At 34.0% G+C, this 23,724-nt stretch overlaps 1 protein-coding gene across 1 annotated transcript; it reads left to right on the top strand.

Annotated features, from left to right (window-relative positions):
- The first annotated feature begins 463 nt into the window (after nt 1–463).
- On the top strand, nt 464–20,250 carry LOC145580181 (lecithin-cholesterol acyltransferase-like 4). The gene is made up of 11 exons (XM_081637574.1): nt 464–845; nt 3,715–3,806; nt 6,384–6,502; nt 8,234–8,369; nt 8,455–8,506; nt 14,760–14,860; nt 17,742–17,924; nt 18,023–18,180; nt 18,320–18,374; nt 19,281–19,334; nt 19,602–20,250. The coding sequence occupies exons 1-11, from the start codon at nt 602–604 to the stop codon at nt 19,929–19,931; spliced, it is 1,524 nt and encodes a 507-aa protein (XP_081493700.1). The 5' UTR covers nt 464–601; the 3' UTR covers nt 19,932–20,250.
- The last annotated feature ends 3,474 nt before the right edge of the window (nt 20,251–23,724 follow it).

Raw genomic sequence — 23,724 nt, 5'->3', positions numbered from 1 at the left:
TTTTTGGAGCGAAGGAAGTAGTTCAAAGCGTAAAACATCCATTTATAATATATATTAATGGGTTAAAATAATATATTTCACAATCTAATAGAATTTTATTACTATCTAAATCTGTAAATTAGGCTCAGGTCACGAGTCATCTCACATTAGGTCACTTCAAGTTACGAGTCAAAAAATATTTAACCCTTGCCCAAAATTTTGGGTTCGAGTTAACCCATCGGGCTTTGAACATTTATTTTATTTAATTTATTTTTTGCTAATTTTTTATTTTTTTAATGTATTAAATCGAACATTTCCACCAACATTATTATTAATCATTATATGCCTACTATATGACTGTCAAAAGAGAAATTGTTTTGGAATAAATTAAAGGTGGGATTGTTATTGTCATACCGGGCAAAAGTGGAGTTATTTATTTCCATTTTTCTTTTTTTTTTTTTTTTTTTTTCCTTTTATCCTAAATTGTCTTTCCACGGTTGCTTCCGTCTCTAATGTCCCAAAAACCTTTATTTCCTCCTAATTCGAGATTCTGGAAGCATACTCAACCTGAAAAATTAAAAAAAGTCTTCCTCTCTCTTCAACCTTGATCGATCATACGACAATGGCGGTTTCTCTTGAAGAACTAGTCAAAGTGTTGGAGATTTGGCTAAAGCTTATCAAGAAGCCTCAAGAACAACAGTACGTAGACCCTAATCTCGATCCTGTTCTTTTGGTTCCTGGAATTGCTGGCTCTATTCTCGAAGCTGTTGATCAGAATGGCCACTCTGACCGCGTTTGGGTTCGAATTTTTGCTGCTGATTACATGTTTCGCACCAAGTTATGGTCTCGATTTGACCCTTCTACTGGTAATTGTATCTGGAATTTCACTCCTTTTTCTTTTTTTAATTTTAATTTTGTTGGTTTGGTGGGTTGGATTTAATCAGGTATTAGTAAATTAGAGAAATTAAATTTTGGGGGAGTTTAATTGAAAAGAATTAAGGGATTGAAATAGAAATTGTGGTTTTTAATCATCGAAAATGGCTAAGTTAAGCAAGCAATCGTGCAATTGTTAGATTATACACACGAGAGCATGATGTTCAAGAAAGTGAATGTGAACCTGATAGTTTAGGATGGAGAAGCACATAAAGCAGCCTATTTTATTGAAAGAGAAATTGTGGATTTTAATCATCGAAAGTAGATAAGTTAAGCTAGCAATTAGCAATTGTTTGATTATACACATAAGAACATGATGTTAAAAAAAAGTGAATGTGAACCTGTGCAATTTAGGATTGAGAAGCACATAAAGTAGTCTATTTACACGCTTGGTGATCTTGTAGAGGTCGATTTTGTGTTCTTTAGAACATCCGAGTCCTAGGGAAAGTGCATACAAGTTCGTTATTATATGGAAGTGCAACCTTTACACTTTGTTTGGATATAAAGAAATGGAAGGAAAAGAAGAGAAGAGAAAGGAAAGGGGACAAATTCTCTTGTTTGGGTAAAGGATTGGGGGAAGGAAGGGGAAGGAGAGGGAAGGATCCATTTTCCCTCTCTTTTTAATAAGCATAATCTTTCCAAAATTGGAGAGATTTGGAGGGAAAATGGAGCTCACATCCCCCTCCCTTTCTTTTCCCTTCTCTTCCTCCTTTTCCCCTCCCCTTCCTTTACTTCTTTCTTTGCTATCCAAACAAAGCGTTAGTGTATCATTTGCCACTATATATTGGTGATGATATCCTTTCATGGTCGTGACTGATGCAGTAGTTTGTACAAAACCGTGGTAGTTATTTGCCATCCAAAAAGCTTTAGTGATCTCACGACTTAAGTAGCAAAGGGCTAACAATGATATTGCAATTTTCTTTTAGCTACCAAATTCTTCGTATAATATATGGAGTTGAAGGCTGTAAAAAACCATATATTATATCTATGCAGGTTTTACTCATTGGTAACAATTTTTTTAACAAATCACCTAAATAACATCAGTTTAATGATTGTTCTCTTATCTCGCTTTATTCAACATATTTTGACTTAACTAACCTATTAATCCTTGATTAACCCTAATTAACCCATATTTATTCCATGGTACGCTAATCAAGGGGTTTCTTGGCATGCAAAAATGTTTATCTCAAATTGGATTTTTAAGGGCTAAAATAATCTCTGAAACCTTGCCGAACAATTTTTCCCGCATGCAAGTGGAGATGATTTTCGAGCATGCATATCAAGAAATTTGACTTCAAATTTGAGCCTGAAAGGCCAAAATAACCCCCAAAACCCTAACATGCCAATTTACCTTGGCATGCAACCTAAGGCGCTTGCTTCTTGGCATGCAATCCGAGCTATTCTTGTAAGTTTTTGCTAATTATGATTTCGATTTGGATTCTGAAGGGCCAAATGATTCCCAAAACTTAAACCGAGCAATTTCATTTGCACGCACGTCAAGAAGATTTCCGGACACACAAACTAGGACATTAATTATAAGAGTAAGTGGAATTAATCAAGCAGAATTAGCCGTATATTGCAAGAATAGAAGAAAGTTATAAAACTAATGCTATCTAGGAGATTTTAGAAAAAATTGCACCAATGGGATGTGCAATACTCCCTTTGTATTTAAATAAGTGAAAGGTTTTGACTATTTGTACTTTTCATTTAATTCACTTTGACTAATGTTTGTGATTTATACATAAGAATAAATATAGTCTTGTGGGTACTTAAAGGAATTGTCTCAATGAATAGTTTATTAATTTTCAATTGTTATAATTTTTACTTATTGATAACTAAAGATATTCTCAGTCAAATTTTGCATTGGCATACATTCACAAGTGATACGTTTCATTTCTTTAAATACGGAGGGAGTAATACATTGCTACCAATAAGGAAAAACTTTATTATTTTTTTTAAAAAACTTAAGTAATCCTTTTTCAATAATTTTGAGTTTATATGAAACTTAGAACCCTTAGGTCCAGGAAGCTTCACTTGTTTTTTATCTCCTAAGGGCATCCACCAAATACTAAAGATTTATGAAGGGTTGAGGAAAAACAAATTTGCTTCACTCACTATTCAATTTATCCTCACTTAGAATCAGGTTCCAGACTCCTAAATCTAAAGTTTGCAGGTTAAACTTTACTATCCGAACAATTCTGTATAAGAATGTTCAAATTTACAAAGCTTAAAGTTAAGAATAAACTCAAAAACAACATTGGTGCCCAAAGAAAATTGAATTTCAGCAAAACGACTATATGCCTAAAAACAAATCTTGAAAACAAAGGCAAATTCCAAGTAGAATTCAAGATTTACCAGTATTCTTATTACTAAATAAAATCTGTAAATTTAAAGAATACTAAGGGGTTTAAATCATGAGAATCCTATCCCAACCTTTTTGAGGAGAGTATATATGGGATAGGGCTGTCTTAGAACCATGCAATTCATTCCAAGGGGTGTGCAATATGAAGGGGATGATATTTTTGATTTCAGAAAAAAAACAATATCCCAAAACACATGGGCATTGGTTCTTTCATCCTACTTTTAGTCGAAACGAGACGGTCCATCGTAACTATTATTGTATTATTATATCCAATCCATTTAATTGAAAATCATCCTCTACCATTGCACTGTAGGTATTAATATTATATTTTCTATTTCTTTTTTGAGTGTAATGCTATACTATGATTCCATTTGTTGCAACTTTCGATTGTCAAATCAGTATTTCCAATTTTTTATTTTTTTTTTTCCCTTTTAATGCAGGTAAAACTCTGTCTTTGGATCCTAATACAACTATTAGAGTCCCTGAAGATCGAAATGGACTGTATGCAATTGATGTCCTTGACCCTGATCTGGTAAATTATGTCTCGTTTTGGAAGTCTACTTTTATATAGAGAGTACATAATCATTATTCTGAAACATAATTTACCGTCATTCTTTAATTGTTTTTACATATAAAAATTTTATGATCAATGCAAGCTACAAGTTTGATCTTCTAAGCTACTGTTTCATCTGAATTAACTCTGTACATATGCAAGTTTGCAAATGATATCACATTAGGATGGTTAACTAGACAAAAGCAAGTCAATGACCCTGCATTTTAAATTATCATAAGTTTTTCTTTGCAATCATTTTGTAGGTTTTAAGATCAGAATCTTCTAAATTTGGCTTGTAAATTACTGGCGCTCTCCATTCTGCAAGATTTTGTAGCCATGATGAATTTTGGCAAGTTGTCTAGATTTTTTCAGCATTAATTTGTTGTTAATCACTGGCAACTTTTGTATTTGTAAAGTAGGCGGCTGCAGTGCCTGGGTGGGTTTTATTTTAGAGTACTGATTTCCAACTAAACAAATGAAGATTGTTTTAAAAGGTAATTATTTACTAAAATCTGGACAAAAGATTATGTCTGTTTATCCAACAGGGCCAAACTTAGCATTATTGAGATGTTTGGTTTTCACTTATCTGGTTGAAGCTGCTACATTTCGTTGTTTTTTTGTTATGTCTGTTTACTTCTATCTAGACTAATCTAGCAGCTGGCCTCAAAGAAGAAAGTAAAAAGTTCGGCAAAGTGTTCCTCTTAGCCAGATTTGGGTAACACAAATTGGTTGATGCTGAAATGCTGAATCTATTTTTTTACTTTTTTTTATTTAACTCTGTGTAACTAAAGTGTATTTCATTAATAAACCAAGGATGGTTCGTACATATACATATTCATGACTAGGGCTAAGAACAAAACAGCTCATTTCACTGAGCTATCATGAAATTAGTTTGTACAAAATCATAAAATGTCAAGCAATTCTCAAATTCCTATTGCTTGACTATAGCTGTACAAAAGCCTCAAATATCTTAATGTGAAGTTTTGTTGAGGGGGAGCAATACCGTAAAAAATTGTGTGTTGCTTTGTTCACATGTCATTGCAATATTTGAGTGGGCATTGTTTTTGTATTTCTGGGGGGGGTGGGTGGAGGAAGAGGGGGAAATGGGGATGTACCCTAAATTCTGAGTTTATCATCAGTCTAGGAGTAGGTTCTTCTGTAAGGATTAGAGTCAGAATTATTTGGCCTTTTTCATATTTGATGTTGATGCTATATGAATCTCCTAAATACAGAAAACACATACTGTTGGGGGAAAGATGGTAGTACTTTTTGAAGTGAATCTGTCGAAATAATAGGGTGGCTAAATCATGAGAGGTTAAAAACAGTAAAAAGATCTGAAGGCAAAGGGGGAAAAAAAGGGGGAGCTGGCTAAAATGGAAAATAGGTAAGTTGTGACAAAGCAGTGAAATGAAGCAAATATACTTGCAACAAAATTCCTGATCAATTTTAACTATAAAACATTAAGAGCCTCTTCTTTTACTTAAAGTAACCTTGTAGATTTCAACCTTAATTATTGATCATTGTTTGTAGGATTGGGTCTTTCAACTTTCTATAGACCTTAGGTGCTATTTTTTACATATATATAAGAGAAAGGGAAAAGCGAAAGGGAAACAACAAAAGGGAATAAGAAGAATGGAAACAAGGAAATAACTTGAATATTACTGTTTGGTTAAAGTGGGAGATGGAATTTTGATTTTCATTCTAGTGTTTGGTTTATGTAGCAAAAGAGAGGTCATTTTTTCTTATCGCTGCATAGAGTGAAAATGCCATCAGACATATCTCATCTTCTCTGCCTTCTTCCCTTCATCAGATATTCTCCCTCTTCAGCAACCTCCACCATCTAGAGTTGTACTTATCCTTTGTTTTTGCTGTTTCTCCGTGTTATAATCAATCATCTCTCTTAATTCTTCTCATTTCATCTTTAAATTCATTCCAAAGCTGTGTTAGCTCAGAATTATCCTTCTATATATTTTTCTTATATCTTTTCAATGTCATTATGCCTAAGGTAATCAGTTATCTCAAGGGTAATATGGACAACTTGTAAGTTTTTCAAATCGAATGTAGAAAGTGGACAGTTATTTTGGGACAATCTTAAATAGGAATGTTAATTATTTAGGGACAGAGGGAGTTATAACTGTATCTATTTTTAAAAATGTTCTATTTAAGTTGCTGAGGAGCGTTATGAACCATCGACTCTAGTCTAGGTCGGAAATCAAGTTTATGCTCAGGTGGTCTACTCTGGATTTGAATTACTTAGTCTTGATCACAGTTAAATGTCATATTTGATTTTCTATTATTTTAATTTGTTTAAAGCAGCCATATTGGCTCTTTATTGACTGTATGATCTGTAATGCTGATATGTTACAGACCTGTACAACTCAGGAATCAATGGTTTGGTGTTTAAATTAGATACGTATCAGTTGATACCTTACCTTGGCTGTGATTAAAAACCATGATATAATAGCATTTGTGCATTATTTTCTTTCAAATTATTTTATCCATCATCAAGAATACAGTTACACAATGGCAATTTTACTACCTACTTTTGGCATTCAGATTCTTGGAAGAGAATGTGTTTACTACTTTCATGAGATGATAACACAAATGATCAAGTGGGGGTTTCAAGAGGGAAAAACGCTGTTTGGTTTTGGATATGATTTTCGGCAAAGTAATAGGTATGTTCTATGCTCTAATACTAATGAGCTGATAATAATGTGCGCCTGAGTGAGTTTCTTGTAGCTGTTGAAGTCCTATTTCTACAAGTGTGTTTTTGTCACCGTGACTTATTTTTATTTTGGTTTTTATTATAACTCTAAATACACCTTTCTATTATCATGCTTGCCAACACATGTTTTTAACGATTAATATCTTTAGTTATCAACATTATAAAATTATAAAAAGTGGATATTAATAAAATGGGTAATGCTATATGCAACCCTTAGGGCTGCATATAAGCATTTAATATACTTTTTTAGTATTAAGTTGGGAATTTATCAACAATTCACGAGTAAATCGGTGTAATAAATGTTTATTTATTTTCAATTCTTTCCATTTTTAGCTTCTTATATGCAGCCCTAAGGGCTACATATATCTTTTTTCTAATAAAATATACATTGAAATGATTCAAACAAGATTCCACATGAATATGTTTTATCGTATCTATAAACCACAAAAGCGAGTCAAAGCGTAATGTGTGAATAGTGTAAAAGTCAAACGATGTCAACTAAAAAAAACGGAGGAAGTATATATTTTTTATTATTACCCCTGGAGTGAATTGGATGATTAGTTAAGCTTTTCACAATTTGCATTTAATTCTTCTTATAACTGTTTTGTCTAATGTGACTAGACATCATGACATGTCATTTGCACTCTTGCAAGTCTTTTATCTTTTAATGTAATCTTTGCTCATGCTTTCTCCTAAAAAAATTCACTGCTGTACAAGTATAATCCTAAAAGGCATGCATGTTTGTAGGACTCGCAATTTTAAGATGTACAATAATGTAGTAATTTAACCCTTTGCTAATATTTGAGACTGTAGACATATGAAATGGACTAAGGTGTCAAGAGGAGAGGATAATAGGGAAAAGGTTCTCTCAGGGGGTGCTTTGTTTTAAATATGTTTTGTCCTTGGTTGGACATAAATCTGCTAATTTTTGCTTATGTGCAATATCAACGTTTTTAGTTATCCGGGTAAGATTGTAATTTTTTACTAATTGGACATATGTGTTACCTGATAGGGCTTCTAGAAGCTAATCAATACATCTTTTATTTTTTCCTTAGCCTCCTTTTAATTAGGGTGACACCCCCTTGGTGTCGTCTTTATAAAATCTTGTATTTCTTATCTGGAAAAGAGGGTTTTTTTTTTTTTCCTCTGATGTCCTAAAGTGAAATTCAAATTATTTCCTCCAAAAAAAAGAAGTTAAATTCAAATTACTACTTCAATTTAACTGTTTAACTTAATAGTCATTTACTTATTTTCTGTCTGTATTGCACTAATCCTTTTCCTCTCGTTATCCCGCACCATCTCTTGCTTTTTATTCCTTTATCTATCTATCATTTAATTTCTGTGCAAAATCTAAATGTACAGCTTTATGAGGGACGTAAGTGTAGCAGGAGCTTCCATGCTTATTCGACCAAAGAGTTCATTTTAGGGTTCTACTCTTGTATTATGATGTGACTAATTTTTTTTCTTTTTATTATTCTTAATGGGATTGTTTTTATCCAATTGTCGTTTAGTTTGGTCTACTGATAGTGTATATTCTTATGTTGATGACTTGTTTGTTTAATTGCAAGAGTGCAGCTGTTGTATTCAATTCAAGGAAACATCTGTTTGCTGGCCTTAAATAGTTTTAGCCAATATTTGATGGATTTACTTTCCCCTTTTGGTTTTCTTTCCACTGCATCAGGTTACAAGAAGTAATGGAGCGATTTGCTGCAAAATTGGAATCAATTTTCACGGCATCAGGTGGAAAAAGGATAAACATAATTAGTCATTCTATGGGTGGTATTCTTGTTAAATGTTTCATGTCTCTCCATAGCGATGTGAGCACTCTTGCTTTATCTAGCTTTGTTGTAAATATAAATGTCATTTTTTTTAATTGAAGAGATTTTTTGTAAATTCTTGTAGGTGTTTGAGAAGTATGTTAAGAACTGGATTGCAATTGCTGCTCCATTTCAAGGTGAGTGTTCTTTGGCCATGGTTGACTAGCTTATTATTGTTGTCCACGTAAATCTTATTAAAAGAAACTGAAATTGGTCCCTTCCACCTTTCGTTCAATTCTCATTTAAATTGAAAATGTAATACTTGAAATTTCGCCATCACCGCGGATTTCAACGAGCGCAATGCGCTTGTTATGGCTAGCCCTCTTAAGAGTAATTATTGCCAGTGACCTTTACGCCCTATTCATGTTTGCATGATTTTTTATTATAGCTATTTGTATATAGGCAATAAATGTGTTGGATATTGTGTAGCTAGCAATGTTCAAAAATTTTAGTAGAGTTACTTTGATTTAAGCAAGAGAACAGTAAAAAAAATCGAAATCTAGAAATGTAAATATATAATAAATTTTAAATACTTATTGAGACATTGAATAAATTAAACAAGACATTATACAATTATATACTCCGTAATTTTGTGCTCCATGTATATTAAAATTAAGGAAAATTTGTTAATAATAAGCAAACCTTTGCTCGATCTTCCCAAAATAAGCAAACCTTTTGATTAACGTAGAATAAGTTGACCTTTATGAGGTATTTTCTCAAAATAAGTCATGATTGGTTTCTTTTAAGTGTAACCGGTTGTTTGGGTTGCTTATGCCACATATCATTGTATGGTTGGCCAATTTTCAAAAATTTAATTAAAATGTATTATTTTAATTAATTTTAAAATGTTGTAAATTTTTTTTTTTTTTAAAAAAAAAAAACACTTTTTCAAGTAAAAAAAAACCCCTTAATTTTTTAGATACCCTCGGGGGATGTGGTTTGTGCGGTGGCAGGCGGGGATGGGGGTGGAGCGCTGGTATGCGGTGGGTTTTTTTTTTAATACAATTTAATTAATCATCAAATATAAAATAAGAAAAAAATTAATTAGAATTAGGAAAAAAGTGACCTATTTGGTAGGTTGTAGGTCATCTCATCTGACTTATTTAAAGAAAATACCCAATAAAGGTCAACTTACTCTGGGTTAATCAAAATGTTTGCTTATTTTGGAAAGATCGAGCAAAGGTTTGCTTATTTTTGACAAATTTTCCTAAAATTAATGTATAATACTTAGTATTAGATTGTGTTTAAATTCCAAATAGGGAAAAAAAATAAAAAAAATATGGAGAGAGTAAATAATGGCTTTAAATATTGAAATAAACATTACTTTTTATTTACAAATAATTAATCAATTCATGGGATTCAAGAGACAATTTTAGGGGCCATTTGGTTTGGGGTATTCAAGAAAGGAAATGGTAATCAACTACCTTAAATCCCTTTGATAATGTTTGTTTGACAAATTCAAACATTTCCTTTACCCCTCCTATTATCCCACTTTCCTCTACTTTGATTTCTCCCCACATAGGGAATCACTCTTATCCCAAAACTCCTCTCTACCCAACTATCTTGACCAACCCTATAACTACCTTTATAACTACCTTTGACCAACCTTTAAAACACCACCCACCACCTAACACTACTGACAACCACCAAGTCAGCCATCACGAACACCGCCCAGCGGCTACACCTCTACCTAACTGCCACCAAAACCACCCAAATCACCCTAAACCCACCCACACCCAAAATCGCCCACTCCCACCCGAAAAAATCCACACCCAAAACCACCTGACCCACCATGAAAACCCCCCAAAAAACCCTAACTTTCTCTATGTGCACTCCAAACCACCCCATAAATAACCCCCTAACATCCATAAAAATAATTCTTAACCCTAAAAACAACCAAGCAACTAAATCTAAGAAATTTTACAAAAAAAAAAAAAAAAAAAAAAAAAAAAAAGAAAGAAAAATTTGACATTTGTTACTAGCGAAAGGACCTTGCTTCACATTTACTACCGCTTTAATTTTTTATTTTACTTTGTTACCACTTAAATCAGAGTTTGTTAAAAATCACTACTACTTAATCAGATTCCGTTAAGTTTATTAAAAAAAAAATTATAAAATTAAAAAAAAAAACCAGCCACCCAAAAAAGCCTAGCCCCTCCCCGTCAGCCACCCTCCCTCTCCCCCGGCCGGCGGCCAGTGCCCAAAGCTGCGATCGGCGCCGGCGATTTGTGTCGGAATCGAACCCCTCCCTTTCCCCACCCAAATCCGACAACCCTAACCCTTCCTAAACGGGTGTTAGGGTTTCACTTATGGTGGTTTAAGTGGCTGGGGAACTTCGACAACTCCTTCACGCGGCATGGGATTGGTCGGAATGGGGCTGGGATCGGGTTTTCGAGGGGAAGGGGCTTGGATCGGGGTTGGGATCGGGTTTTCAAGGGTAGGGGGCTGGGATCGGGGCTTGGATCGGGTTTTTGAGGGGAGGGGGTTGGGATCGGGGCTGCTGGTGGAGTTCGTGGCTGCTAGCCGGACTGCACTTGTTGCTGTTGTTATTGTTTTGTTGATGGGGGAAAGGGAGAGGTGGGGTTGCCGGAGCCGGAGGATCGTTTGGGCGCCGGCGTTGATTGGGAAATGGAGGTTGGATGGTGGCAATGAGGGTGGTTGAAGATGGAGCGGTGGCTGGAAGGTGGTGGTGAGGTGGTTGGACTCCACTAACGGAAATAGTAACGGCATAAGGCAAAAGGTAGTGATATCTAAAATTTTGGGATTTGGGTGGTAGTAAAATAAAAAAAATATTCAATGGGTAGTAAATGTGAAGCAAGGTGCTTTCGCTGGTAGCAAATGTCAAAATTTCCAAAAAGAAACAGAAAAAAAAAGAGAGAGAAGATAGGTGGCAGCAAAGGGGAGGGTCAGAAATTGAATACCCGCAGCAGCGGTGAGAGAAGGCAGAGGAGGGGGAGAAAACGGTGGCCAAATTGGTGGTGGTGGTGGTGCTGGTAGGGTGAAGTGTAAGATTGAAGGGGTAGTGGTGGTTGTAGAAGGTGCCCAAGGAGGGGTAGTGGTGATTAAAGTTGATTCTCTTTTATGTAAAACAAATAACTATGCAAAAATAGGGATTGGCTATCCTTTCTCTTTCTTTCCCTTTGTTGTTCCCATTTCGTTTACCATGTGTAAACCAAACGACCCCTTAAGGCTTTTGAAATCAAATGGGGGCAAATATGTAGAAGAATATTTTAAGGGATATAAATGTCCATGCACTATTCATAAGAGTTATGTTGAACTTTTTATGAGGTAGGGATTTTATTTTGCTCTTTTGCAATATGGTGCTTTTTATTATTTTTTATCTTTTATTCACGCTTTGTGTTTCTGAAGAATTTGAAAATTATCAGTTTTGTAAAATCATTTACATTCTCTGGGTGGATTTGAGGAATTGTATGTAAGGAGCACCTTTTCATCTCGCAAGAGATGTGACCTGTAACTTTGTTTATACCATGGTGCAAAAATACATCTGTGTCGCTTCGATAGGACTTTATACCTCATAAAAGATTTCAATTGACTGAACCAAAACCGTCTGAATTAGTTCAATGTAATATAAAAATCTGCGATATTCTTGAAGCTCTGAAACCAACATCGTTAGCCTAATTCACCCTGTGAATCATCTCCTCATTTAATTATCATTGTTACTTCCTCCGTTTATTATTAGATGCATCACTTTTAAATTCACGGCCTCGTAGGCAATTTTTGGAGGGAAAAGAGAGAGAGAAAAAACTAGATTTATGTGATATGAGAGATGGAATAAATTTGTTAACAAAGAAGGAAAGTGATACATCTAAATTGAAACTTCCAAATATAGAAAGTGATGCATCTAGAAAAACGGAGGAATCATTACTAATTTTTTTTTTTTGATTGGGGGGGTGGGGGGGGGGGGGTGTTCAAGAATTCATGAACTTGCACGAGCTGTAAGGAAGAAACATTGTCTCTCATGCTAAGGTCATACTTCGTCAGGACTACTTTAGCTACAAAAATTACTTTCAATAACAGTATATATTGAAGAGTGAAAAAGCCTGAAGTGAATATTGCTTGAATTTAGGCTGTTTTGGTGATGCAAGCAAATCCTAATTTTGGTATGGGATCATGGGCTGTAGGCTCTTTGATTAGCTGGTAGCCACTTTCTACGCATAAAGTTCTATACTTGACTTTAGGCTGTCTATGCTACATTTTTTTTTTCAGCCATCTGCCATATTTTGACATGACAAATGTCATCTTGATCTTTTCTGGAAGTGTTCAGTAATTTATCTAGAAAAATTAAGGTATGTTGCAGTGTAAATAAGTATAGTGATGTAGAAGTTGGGCATTTCTATTTTATTTGTTCAGTGATCATTATTTGAATATTTGTATGTATCATGAATTTAAAACTTGGCCATTTTGTTGTATAAAGGCCATATTGTAATGGTTTAGGGCCTGTTTTGAGAAAAGTCGTTATATAACGGCGCATTGGAAATCACACCCAACTCACTGTGACTGCAGTTATGTAACGGTAGAACGGCACTCTATAACTGGTTAATAAATGTAGCGGCCGTTAAAGTTTAGTAAGAAGAAAAAGTAGATTCGATATTAACTTAATTTCCAAATCCAAGGTTCGAAAGTAGAACCCTAGAAAGATGTTGGGGGTTTTAGTTGTTAAGGTCAGGCGAACTAAAATCAGTTTGCGCATCGGCCAACTTCCTTTTCTGGCTACTCCCCTTTTGGCTGCTTCTTGGCTTGTATGCTCTTTATTCTGTTTTGCTTTCTGTCATCACGTGGCTCTCTCTCTCTCTTTTTCATTTTATTTTATTTTAATTTTTTTTATTAGTTTTTTGGCTTGAGGGAGTTGTTTTTTCTTTCCTTTCATATGAATGGGCCGTAGGCATTTTTACTAACTGTAAGCTCTTTGTAATTTGAGCCGAGCAAAATTTATAAGTAATCTTCTAATAATATAACAATACGCACAATATATGTTTTAATAGATAAATAATACTATGTACTAAAACTCTTAAAAATAATATATAAATATCTTGTATCCGATGTGCTTTGTTTAAAAATTGTTTTGGTATTAACATTGTACAAATACACAAAATATGAGTCTAGAAGCTCAAAAAATGACTTAGTGTGAAATGTTTGAAAAAAATATGCCTTGAAGTCCGAAATTCGTTCTATTTAACCGTTACTCGCCACTCCTATAACAGCGCGAACTCCATTGCATGTTTTCCATGGTATATGTGACACCTTTAAGTTATTAAAAAGACATGTTTCTATCATAGTGAGAGGCCCAGTTGCTTAGAGAAAATATAGGACCATCAGAAGAAATTTATAGGACATAGGAAAAAGGGATGGTAATTTAGTAGTATTGATAATTCGTTTTTACAGATAGTGGTTGATCTTCCAACTAGTTATTGGTCTGGGCGATGCCGCAGGTTATTATAATTTTATAACTTTAATCGAGCTATATCTATTTTGGCTTGTTTGTCACTGAGAGCCTAAGTGGTGGTTTTTTTTTGTTATTATTATTTAAAGATGATAGCTCAAATAGTTTATTGTTTGTATGAGCTGGTTTGATTATAAGAATAATTTTTTACATTAATAAATATTGGGTAAATGATAAATCAAATCCGTTGTGAAAAACAAAATTGATAAAAAAAATGGAGTAATGTGTAATTTCTTACAAATTTTATTATAGTGCAATTATTTAGGAGTTATATTCCAAGAGAAATTTAAATAAGGTGTTATGCGTATGAAAAATTTTCAATTAAATTAAACATTAATACATGAAGGTTAATGCATGGAGTTTTTCAATCATTAATGGACTGGTATGATGTGGCATCACATCATATGCCAAATGGCAAAATTGGTGACACATGGCAAAATAGCAAGTCTTGGCATGAGTTTTGATAATATATATTAATTAATATTAATTACACAGAATGATAAAGATGCCAATACACGTAAGAGCAATTTCCAAGACCTTATTTGATTACCATTATTCTAATTATATCTCAAAGTGCTGTGCAGAGAGAGAAAAAAAAAAAAAAAAAAAAAAAAAAAAAAAAACCATTATACTCAAAAGTGAATTTTAAGGCAAACCCGATGCTTACATTCTAAGGCAGCAGCTTTGGACCCTTTGGTTATCAACTTATCATCTTCAGACACTGCTGTATTGTAGCATAATCTGTTTTATCAATTCTGAAGAGGCCTGGTAATTTGACTGCTGTAATAATTCCAACACCAGTTGTCAAGCTGAAACTTTAATATTGTTCCCTGTCATACTCGTCTGCAATGTTGAATATTTTATCATTTATCCTCAGTATGCTATGCGGAAGAGGAACAGAAGATAACATAACTGCTTTGAAATGGCAGGTGCTCCTGGATATGTCACTTCCACGATGTTGAATGGCTGTTCATTTGTTGAGGGATGGGAACAAAACTTCTTCATATCAAAATGGAGCATGCACCAGCTGGTATGTGGCTTACTTTCTTTTTTTAAGCATGCTGAAGATTTTACACTGTATTAAGCATTTTAAGCAGGCAGTTACAGAAGCATTAAGATTTATCTTGAAATAATTTTATTTGGAAAAATCTACACCTTAAATTCCTAGTTTGGGTATTTTTTCATCTAATACGAAGTTTATTCTTAAGAAATCCAAGTGTGGCGTATCCTACCCAAGTATTAGTGACTTGTAACCTGTAAAACAGTTGAAACTTCTCTTCTTCTTGGTCTTTATTTATTTATTTATTTATTTTTTAATTTTTTTAAATAATATAAATTCCCCTTTTCCTCCACTCCCTTCCCTCATCCTAAACAAAACTTCTCTTTTATATTTTAATTATGGATTCGAAATCCCATGCTAATTTGAAACTGGGATGGATTCTGTAACCAATCCTACAGCCTGGTTCACTTTTGGGGTACATGTCAGAATTTTATTTTTTTAATGTAATATACTCTCCTTGACCCCAAGATTCGACTCACTTGAAGAATATTTTATTCAAGTATATTTTGAAAAATAAGTGAGTGGGTGTAGGAAAAAGTAAGATAAAATAAGAAAATGAAGTAAAAGATGTGACTGGATTTATTATAAAGTAATAGAGTGGGTGGAAAGGTGTAAATAAAGTGGGATAAGAGGGTAAGGTAGTAAAGGGGTTTACCAAAATGGAATAAAGTATAAGTGAGCCAAAGTTGCGGAAACTTCCTGAAACGAAGTTGAAATTTTGGAATGAGGGACTATTTCTCGACCTTAATTTAATGTAATTTGTTTTTTTGGTTGCAAGTTTGATCTGTATCCAGCATTTTTATCTCATTAATGTCCAACTAAAATCAAACATACCAAAAATAATAGTTACTGTTATTATATTGTAACCAAGGCTAATTAATTAAACATAAAATCTGTTTCCTAAAACAACTCCAATTAGTAAAATATTAAAATAAAAATTATATATAAAAAGAATGTCATTTCAAAGACCATTAGCATTTCTACCCTAAGAACAAGCAAAAGAAAAAAATTGAAAAAAAAAGGTAGTGGCTACCACCATCAACACTCACGCATTTAATAGAAGCGATTAACATCAGCCCTTGATTTTGTTGCCCAATTTAAACAAAAATACCAATTATATCCATCAATGAAATTGAAAATAAATCCAAGTTAATAGCTAGTCAAAAACCAGAATAGATTCTTAGGACTTTAAGACAGAAAGAAAAAGAGATGAGAGAGGGGGGGGGGGGGGGGGATGTCTGAAATCTCTGAATTTTACGCTGGGCTGGAGAAGTGGAAAGTACTAGCAGTGATTGGATGATGGTCACTGGCAACTGTGATTTCTCAGTATTATGACTGCTAAAAAGTGTGTGTACAGAGTGGATTTAGGTTTCTTTTTCTTTTTTTATTTGTTTTCGTGTGTGTGTGTGTGTTAAGCTGGGGGGGGAGGTAGTTGGGTATGACATTATTGGTGCTTTAGGGTGGTTTTTGATGCTCCCTATTCCCTTGCAAAAATGTCTAATCATACAATACACTACAGTCAAATAGAACGGATGTAGACTCCAAATAAGGTTGTACTTGAGTTGCATACTGTATCTGGATTGTCTTTAACCTAACGCCCATTTGATTGTTGTACTTGATTTGCATATCGTATCTGGATTGTCTTTCTTCACCATCTACTAAATCATTAGTTTGGATGTTCAGGATTTCTGGCAGAAGTTGGGTTTTTATTTTTCTATTTATTTTCGTTAAAAAAAGATATTAGTTACCAAAAAGGTTCAACAGAATCACCAAATCAATGCAGTGTACAGATTTTTTAAAAACCAACCTAAATAAATCCTTCTAGCTCTGCAAATTAAGCCTAACTTCCACCTCTTGAAGAGTAGAAACCTAGCAACAAAGAAGGAAGCTCTTTCACAAGTATAGCTCTCATATTATCTAGAAAGTTTCTAGAAACCGGTTCACTAGAGATATAACTCCCATTTAAAATCTTGCTTTTTCTTTGCAGCCACATATATAGTCTCAATGACATAAATTTCTAAAGCCTGCTTCTGACATCAGACTTCCTGCTTAGTCCAACAGTGACAGCTAGGAGCCCTGATTTTGATCTTGGTATAGCTTTCTATAACAGATATGGATTTTAGCTGAGAATAGGGGACTCTTTTTTTGGCTGTGTGTCTTTATGTCTTAGTTGCTTTATTAAGAGTCTTTTTGGAGCTGAACCCTGGATCCCTCTCTCTCTCTCTCTCTCTCTCTCTCTCTCCCTCTCTCTCCCCCCTTGAATTAAGGACTCTTGCTGGTATACTTTGTAATCAAGTGTGATTGGTAATGTAGTGTGTTTTGCAGCACATAAAAGAAGAAAAGGTGTTTTTATTGCTGCCCCTTGTGCTGACTTTAGTAGTTAGACATTGAACTTGTTAACTATGTTGCATGTGTTTCTAGTCTGATATATTTTGTGTTATTTACTTTTAAAAGCTTGTCTTTCTTTGTACTTCATTGTGTATAGGAATAGAAGTTTGGTAGCATGAGTTGAAGTGGGAACTATACTTTTTTGCTATAATTAATGAGCAAGTGATCAGGATAAAGCAGAAGGCTGCGTGTGTATGCGTGCGCTTGTTGTTAATACTCACATGCTAATTGTTATTGACTAGTATTACTTTTATGTTTCAGTACATGAACTTGATTAAATTAATCTAATTCACGTCTTGTATAATACTGTATTCCTTATTCTATGGTATTAGCATGAATTTTATTTGTGGTTTTGATCCCTATTACTTGACTATGATAGTTGCAAATGTATCCGTGTTGCTAGGTGTTGTATTACTCTGTTCTATCGTTTGATATTTGATGATTGGTGGTTTTTAATTTTCAGCTTATTGAGTGTCCTTCTATTTATGAATTGATGGCTTGTCCCAATTTCCATTGGCAAAATCCTCCATGCCTTGAACTTTGGAGGGAAAAGCATGATGATGATGGGAACTCCCATATAAGGTTGGAGTCATACACTCCGGAGGAAAGTATAACCATCTTTGAGAAGTCCCTTTCAAGCAATACGGTTAGTAGTGATTTTACTTCCATCTTTAATCTTATAACCATTTTAGCTCTACATAATTGTTCGTCCAGTGAAAATTTTCTGATTTAGTGTGCTATCAGGTCGACTATGTAGGTGGCAGTATGCCTCTTCCATTCAACTTGGATATACTAAGTTGGGCTAATGAAACTAGGGAGATACTATCTCGTGCAAGGGTTCCTCCTACGGTTAAATTCTATAACATCTATGGAACCAGTCTTCAAACTCCTCACAGTGTTTGGTATGATATATCAGTTCTATTCTGCTCATACAACATGTGCCACCATATACTAGGGCATATGATGTTTTACATTATTTGATTTGGCATTTCCGTCTTTCAATAATCCAATCGGTCTCATTATTTATTCGTTGTGCTGCAGTTATGGCAGTGAAAATTCACCAGTTACAGATTTAGAAGAGCTGAGATATTATCAGGTAGTCTTAATACTACTACAGTGTTTATTATGTCTTTTTTTGAAGTTATATCCACTAGCATATACATTGCAAGCATGCCTAACACTGTGTTATCTGCATTTTTATACGTTACTTCTATTGGGTTGGCTATGGGATAATTCCTTTGGTCTCTATAGCAACTCTCTGGACAGAGATATAAGTTTTGGAACAGTGGGTTTTATGAGCAAATAATTTTCAGAATGTTTCATGTACGGTAGTGTGTCACATTTGATGTGCCATAGTTAACTATGAAATGTAACATGATACTCCTTTTCATACATAGTAGCATATTCTTGTAAGTACTTAACTTGGCCATGGATAGCGAGACCTGAGACTGTAAACAACGGCTTTGTAAGAATACTAGATGAGCGCATGTACTAATTTTAATGCTTGGTGTGGCTGGTTGTAACAGATATAAATGCTTTCTCTTTGATTTTCGAGATTTTTCTTGTTAATTTTTTTATTGACTCTAGCAGATTATCTAAACGAGTTATGTATCGGCATACCATTGAATAACAAATCAAGTTGTTTGGAGGTTATAGTAATTTGTTTTCCCTTGGTCCTTTCTGTTAACGTTAGGGGCAATAAATGCATCAAGAAAATGATGCAGCTAATATAAAGCCTCTTTGTGCAGTAGAAAACATGCTTTGGTGAATTCATTTTATTGTGTTAATGCACTACATCTCTTTTGGAAAGATATAAAATTGTATTTTTTGCTATGGCATTTGACTTGAGAGATATCTATTTGACTATATCTGTTCATCTTTGTTCTGTCCATCCATTCATTACTCATTTTTGGCTCAAGTTTAGACAACTATGCTCATAAGAGTAATGAATCTTCTAGTTTTACCACATATAATCTATCTGACTTGTTTTTTGTTATTACAGGCCAAATTCACAAGTGTTGAAGGCGATGGGACTGTTCCAACAGAATCTGCAAAGGTATTTTGTTTTCATATTTACTGCTCCAATATTCGCAGTTTTTCCATTAGATGATACTTTTGGCAGCAATCCTATAATTATGATTTATTTCACGTTTGGAGGGTGCTTTACTTGTCCATGCCATGCACATATTTTTATGTTAACATGATATTTAAGTGTGATTTGGTCTTGTACTTTTGCATACCTTTGTTGGTAGGTGATATTTTTAGTAGATATGTCTATGCTTTAGAACTTTAAAAAGTGTATCCTTATGGTGCTGTTTTCCAGGCTGATGGGCTCAATGCTGAAGCTAGGGTTGGAGTACCTGGTGAACACCGTGGTATCCTTTCGGATCATCATGTGTTCAGAATTTTGAAGCATTGGCTGAATGCTGGTGAACCTGATCCCTTCTATGATCCTCTGAATGATTATGTGATTCTGCCTACTGAATTTGAAATCGAAAGGGTTATGGAGACATGCCTCCATGTCACCACATTACAAGAAGAATGGGAAATTATACCAAAAGACTCAGATGTGATTGATGATAGTGTGCCTGCTAATGAGCATCCTATAAGTATTATATCGGTTTCTGAGGTAGCAAGTCTCTCTGTGCGATAAGGCTCATGTTGCTGATCACCCTTACAATTGAAGCCAATTAAGGTGATTGCAGTCAGCATGTTGCCGATCTTATGTGAAATGCCTTGTGCTGGCTTGCCTGTTCAAAATTGTGAAGATAATGTAGCAATGTGTACATATGTAAATATGATTGGACTTCAGTAGCTAGCTAAATGCTATGCTGAAAAGTTAAAAGTGTATTCATGTGTATAATGTAATTACGTAATAATGGATCGTCTTAAGTGTGAGAAAACAGACAAGCACTGATATGTTCCTGTAACGATAAATTACTCCTTATTTATACAAGTATTATTTTTTTTTACGACCTAAGTTTGTTTTTTTTTTTTTTTTTTTTTTTTTTTTTTTCCTAAAATAAGAAAAGGTACACAGAATTTAGGAAAATCTTATCTGAAGACTAACCCTTAACTATCAGAAGTAATAAAAAAAGAAAATATATTATAGCACAAGGCTTATGCTGAAAACAACAAGTTTCAACCATTCATTATTAGCATAAAAGATTAGACAGTTTAAAAGCTATAAGATCTTTCCCACCTAACATATAATCAATTCATCCATTTTAAAGGTCACTTACATACTAAAATACTAATGTAACTTAAACTAAATTGACGACATTTACATAGAGTCACTATATATAAAAATAACGTAACTACATCAATTTTGATGATATTTACACAAAGGTCATTATATACAAAAATAAGGTAATTATATCAATTTTGACAACATTTACATAAAGGTCACTATGTACAGAAATAAAGTAATTATATCAACTTTGTGTTTTTGACACCATTTACATAAAGATCACTATATACAAACATAAAGGTCACTATATATAAAAATAAGGTAACTACATCAATTTTAACAACAATTACATAAAGATTGTTATATACAAAAATAAGGCGACTAAAATAAGTTTTACAACATTTTCATGATGCTAAAGTCACTCGTTATATACAAAAATAATGTAACTATATCAAATTTGACAACATTTACATAAATAAGTCTCACAAGTCACAAGTCAATCCTTGCTTGTTATCCTGCCCACCGAAACCTTCTCCACACCAATTCTAATCCTACGTTGCACTCTTCGTTAAATTTGACAATATTTACGTGAAGGTAGCTATGTACTTTCGAATAAATTAATGTAACTTTATTAATTTTGATAACATATACATAAAGGTCACTATATACAAAAATAAATTGACTATATCAATTTTGATAACATTTACATTGAGGTCACTATGTACAAAAGTAGGGTAAGTATATCAAATTTGCCACATTTACATAAAGTTAACTATATAAAAAAAAGGATAACTATATCAATTTTGATGGTACCATATCAGTGGTAAACTGGTAATTATATATGAAGAAAGCATTGACATGGTGGGATCTTACTTGGTTTGGTATCGGCGCCAAGATTGTGTAAAACAACCCATATGATAAAGTAATTATATAGATTTTGATAACATTATATATAGGTCACTATATACAAAAATAATGTAAATATATCAATATGACAACACTGAAATAAAGGTCACTATATATAAAAATTACGACTATTTCACCAAATGCCACTGAGAACTTTAAAAATTCACTAGATGCCATCGGACATTTCAGAATTCACCAAATGCTACTAACAAACAGTATAATGTCATGTCATGCCATTAATGAGGTCTACACGTTAACTATCCGATACTGGGATTCTTAATTCACCAAATGCCACTGACTAATTTTAAATTTTCATGAAATGCCATTACTTATGTAAATTATTACACACGTATATCTCTAAACTAATGAGTACTAACGACTAATTTGTTTCAAAATTTTTGAATTTTTTTGGGGGTAAACTAGCCGTTGCACCCACTTCTGTATAAATGTGAGACTTAGAACACACATAGCAGCCCTCTACTTGCATAATCATGAGTTTGATCTCAAACACATCCTCCTTAATACATGAGTATGCATATGTAAGAGTTCCAAACAAATTTTGCCTTTGTGGTAGAAAATATGCAATTAGAAGCTCGGAGTCAACATCTAATCCACAAAGGCTTTATTACAATTGTGACTCATGAAATAGCTTCAAATGGTGCAAAGTTCTGAAGCCGAAAGAAGGTCAAAGTAGGGGAACCTATTATGATAGGGACGGGCCGGGACATAGCAATTTGCATGATGAATTGAAGCAATTAAAGAAGAAAGTGAAGCAGCAGTAAAAAGTTCTCAATCTGTTATGAAATTAGGTTTAGTGATGTGTGTAATAGTTGTGATTGTAATGATGAAGTGAACTATAATGTAATTGCAATGAAATTGAATAAAGTGTTAAATTGAACATTCATTTAAGCATAATTCTTCTTGTTTCAATCATGTTCACCAAAAAATTTGGTTTCCTGTTCACATAACATCCCAAAAAAATTACAGAGAATATTTCCAAAAAAAAAAAAAAAAAAACCGCAACAACACAACACAAAGTTGAATATTAATGTTCAAAAACTAGATAATATTTCTAATTTTGTTGTGCATTCGAAAGGAAAGGGGTTTGGAGTTCAAGCAGCTTTCTTTGCTCTCTTCTTTGTCTTTGAAGTGCTTGCTTCAGCTGCTGTAGTCTTGTTCTTTGCTGCACATGTCAACATGTTGTGGCCCAACTCATTGCATAGGCTGCACTTAACTGTGTTATGCCTCTTCCTTTTTCTTGCTTCATTTGGCCCTCTTTTTCTCTGCTTCTTTGGTCTACATGTAGATCTTTTCACTGAAGGTGGGAGTATGTCAGGGAGGTTGAATGAGGGCCATTGAGTTTGGTCAGGCATTGAGTGCATATGCTTTGTATAAGTGCTTTTGTATGCCCTCTCTTTGAAATAAGGTGATACAAAATCTACAGGTTGTAGCCTTTGGTGGTAAATCACCTTAAGCACATGCTTGCATGGGATCCCTGAATGTTGCCACTTCCCACAACCACAAGTTCCAGCCCCTAGCTTGATAGGAGAGTACACATGTTGATCCCTCACCTCAAACTCATCACCACCACATGGTGTTGCATAGGAGAACTTGGACTACTCTGATCTTGTTTGCAGGATCTTGGTTGCATACTCAATGAGCTCCCTATCCCCCATGGCTGTTGCTTTATCAAACCTTGGAGCCATCCTCTTCACGCACCATTGCCTTATAGCTGAATAATGGAAACCATTTAAAGTAAAGAAAGAGAGAAAATGCATTGTCAAACTGATGCATTAGCAGACAACAAACCATTTTATTACCTTCAAGAAGTTTTAGAACTGGTAGATCTCTGTATGGCTTGGTGCAGGAGTTGAATGATTCAACAAAATTTGTTGTGTTATGATCACAACAAAGTGCTATGTCAAACTGATGCCTTGACCAAACCTCAGTGGTATTGTTCAAGTAGTCAACAACCTTTGGATTGTAGGCATGAATCTTCCCCATAGCTTTATTAAAGATATATGGATCGTAAGCATCAATAGAAACTCAAAAGATCTTGTGAAAAGTTGTTCCATTAAATCCATCTGTTTTGCAGTACAAGTGCTAACAGCAGATTCTTCTACTTGCTCTAGGGAATGTTTCCATAACTGTTACATCAACCCCCTGCATATGCATATGACAAGTATATAAGTTGGAATGTGCAAGAAAAAGAAAATTAAACTCATTTGTAGTAATTTCTGAGTTACCTTCATCCTGTCAGAAATAAAGGTCCAATCATCTCTGCTACATCCTTCCTTCTCAAAAAGACATTTCAAATTCTTCATAAAATAACCCCAAGTATCAGCACTCT

This window comes from Chenopodium album, chromosome 14 (genome assembly GCF_948465745.1).
Source record: "Chenopodium album chromosome 14, dcCheAlbu1.1, whole genome shotgun sequence".
NCBI classification, from domain to species: domain Eukaryota; kingdom Viridiplantae; phylum Streptophyta; class Magnoliopsida; order Caryophyllales; family Amaranthaceae; genus Chenopodium; species Chenopodium album.
Note: the sequence above shows the minus strand (reverse complement) of the source record. Positions and strands in the feature narration are given on the sequence as shown.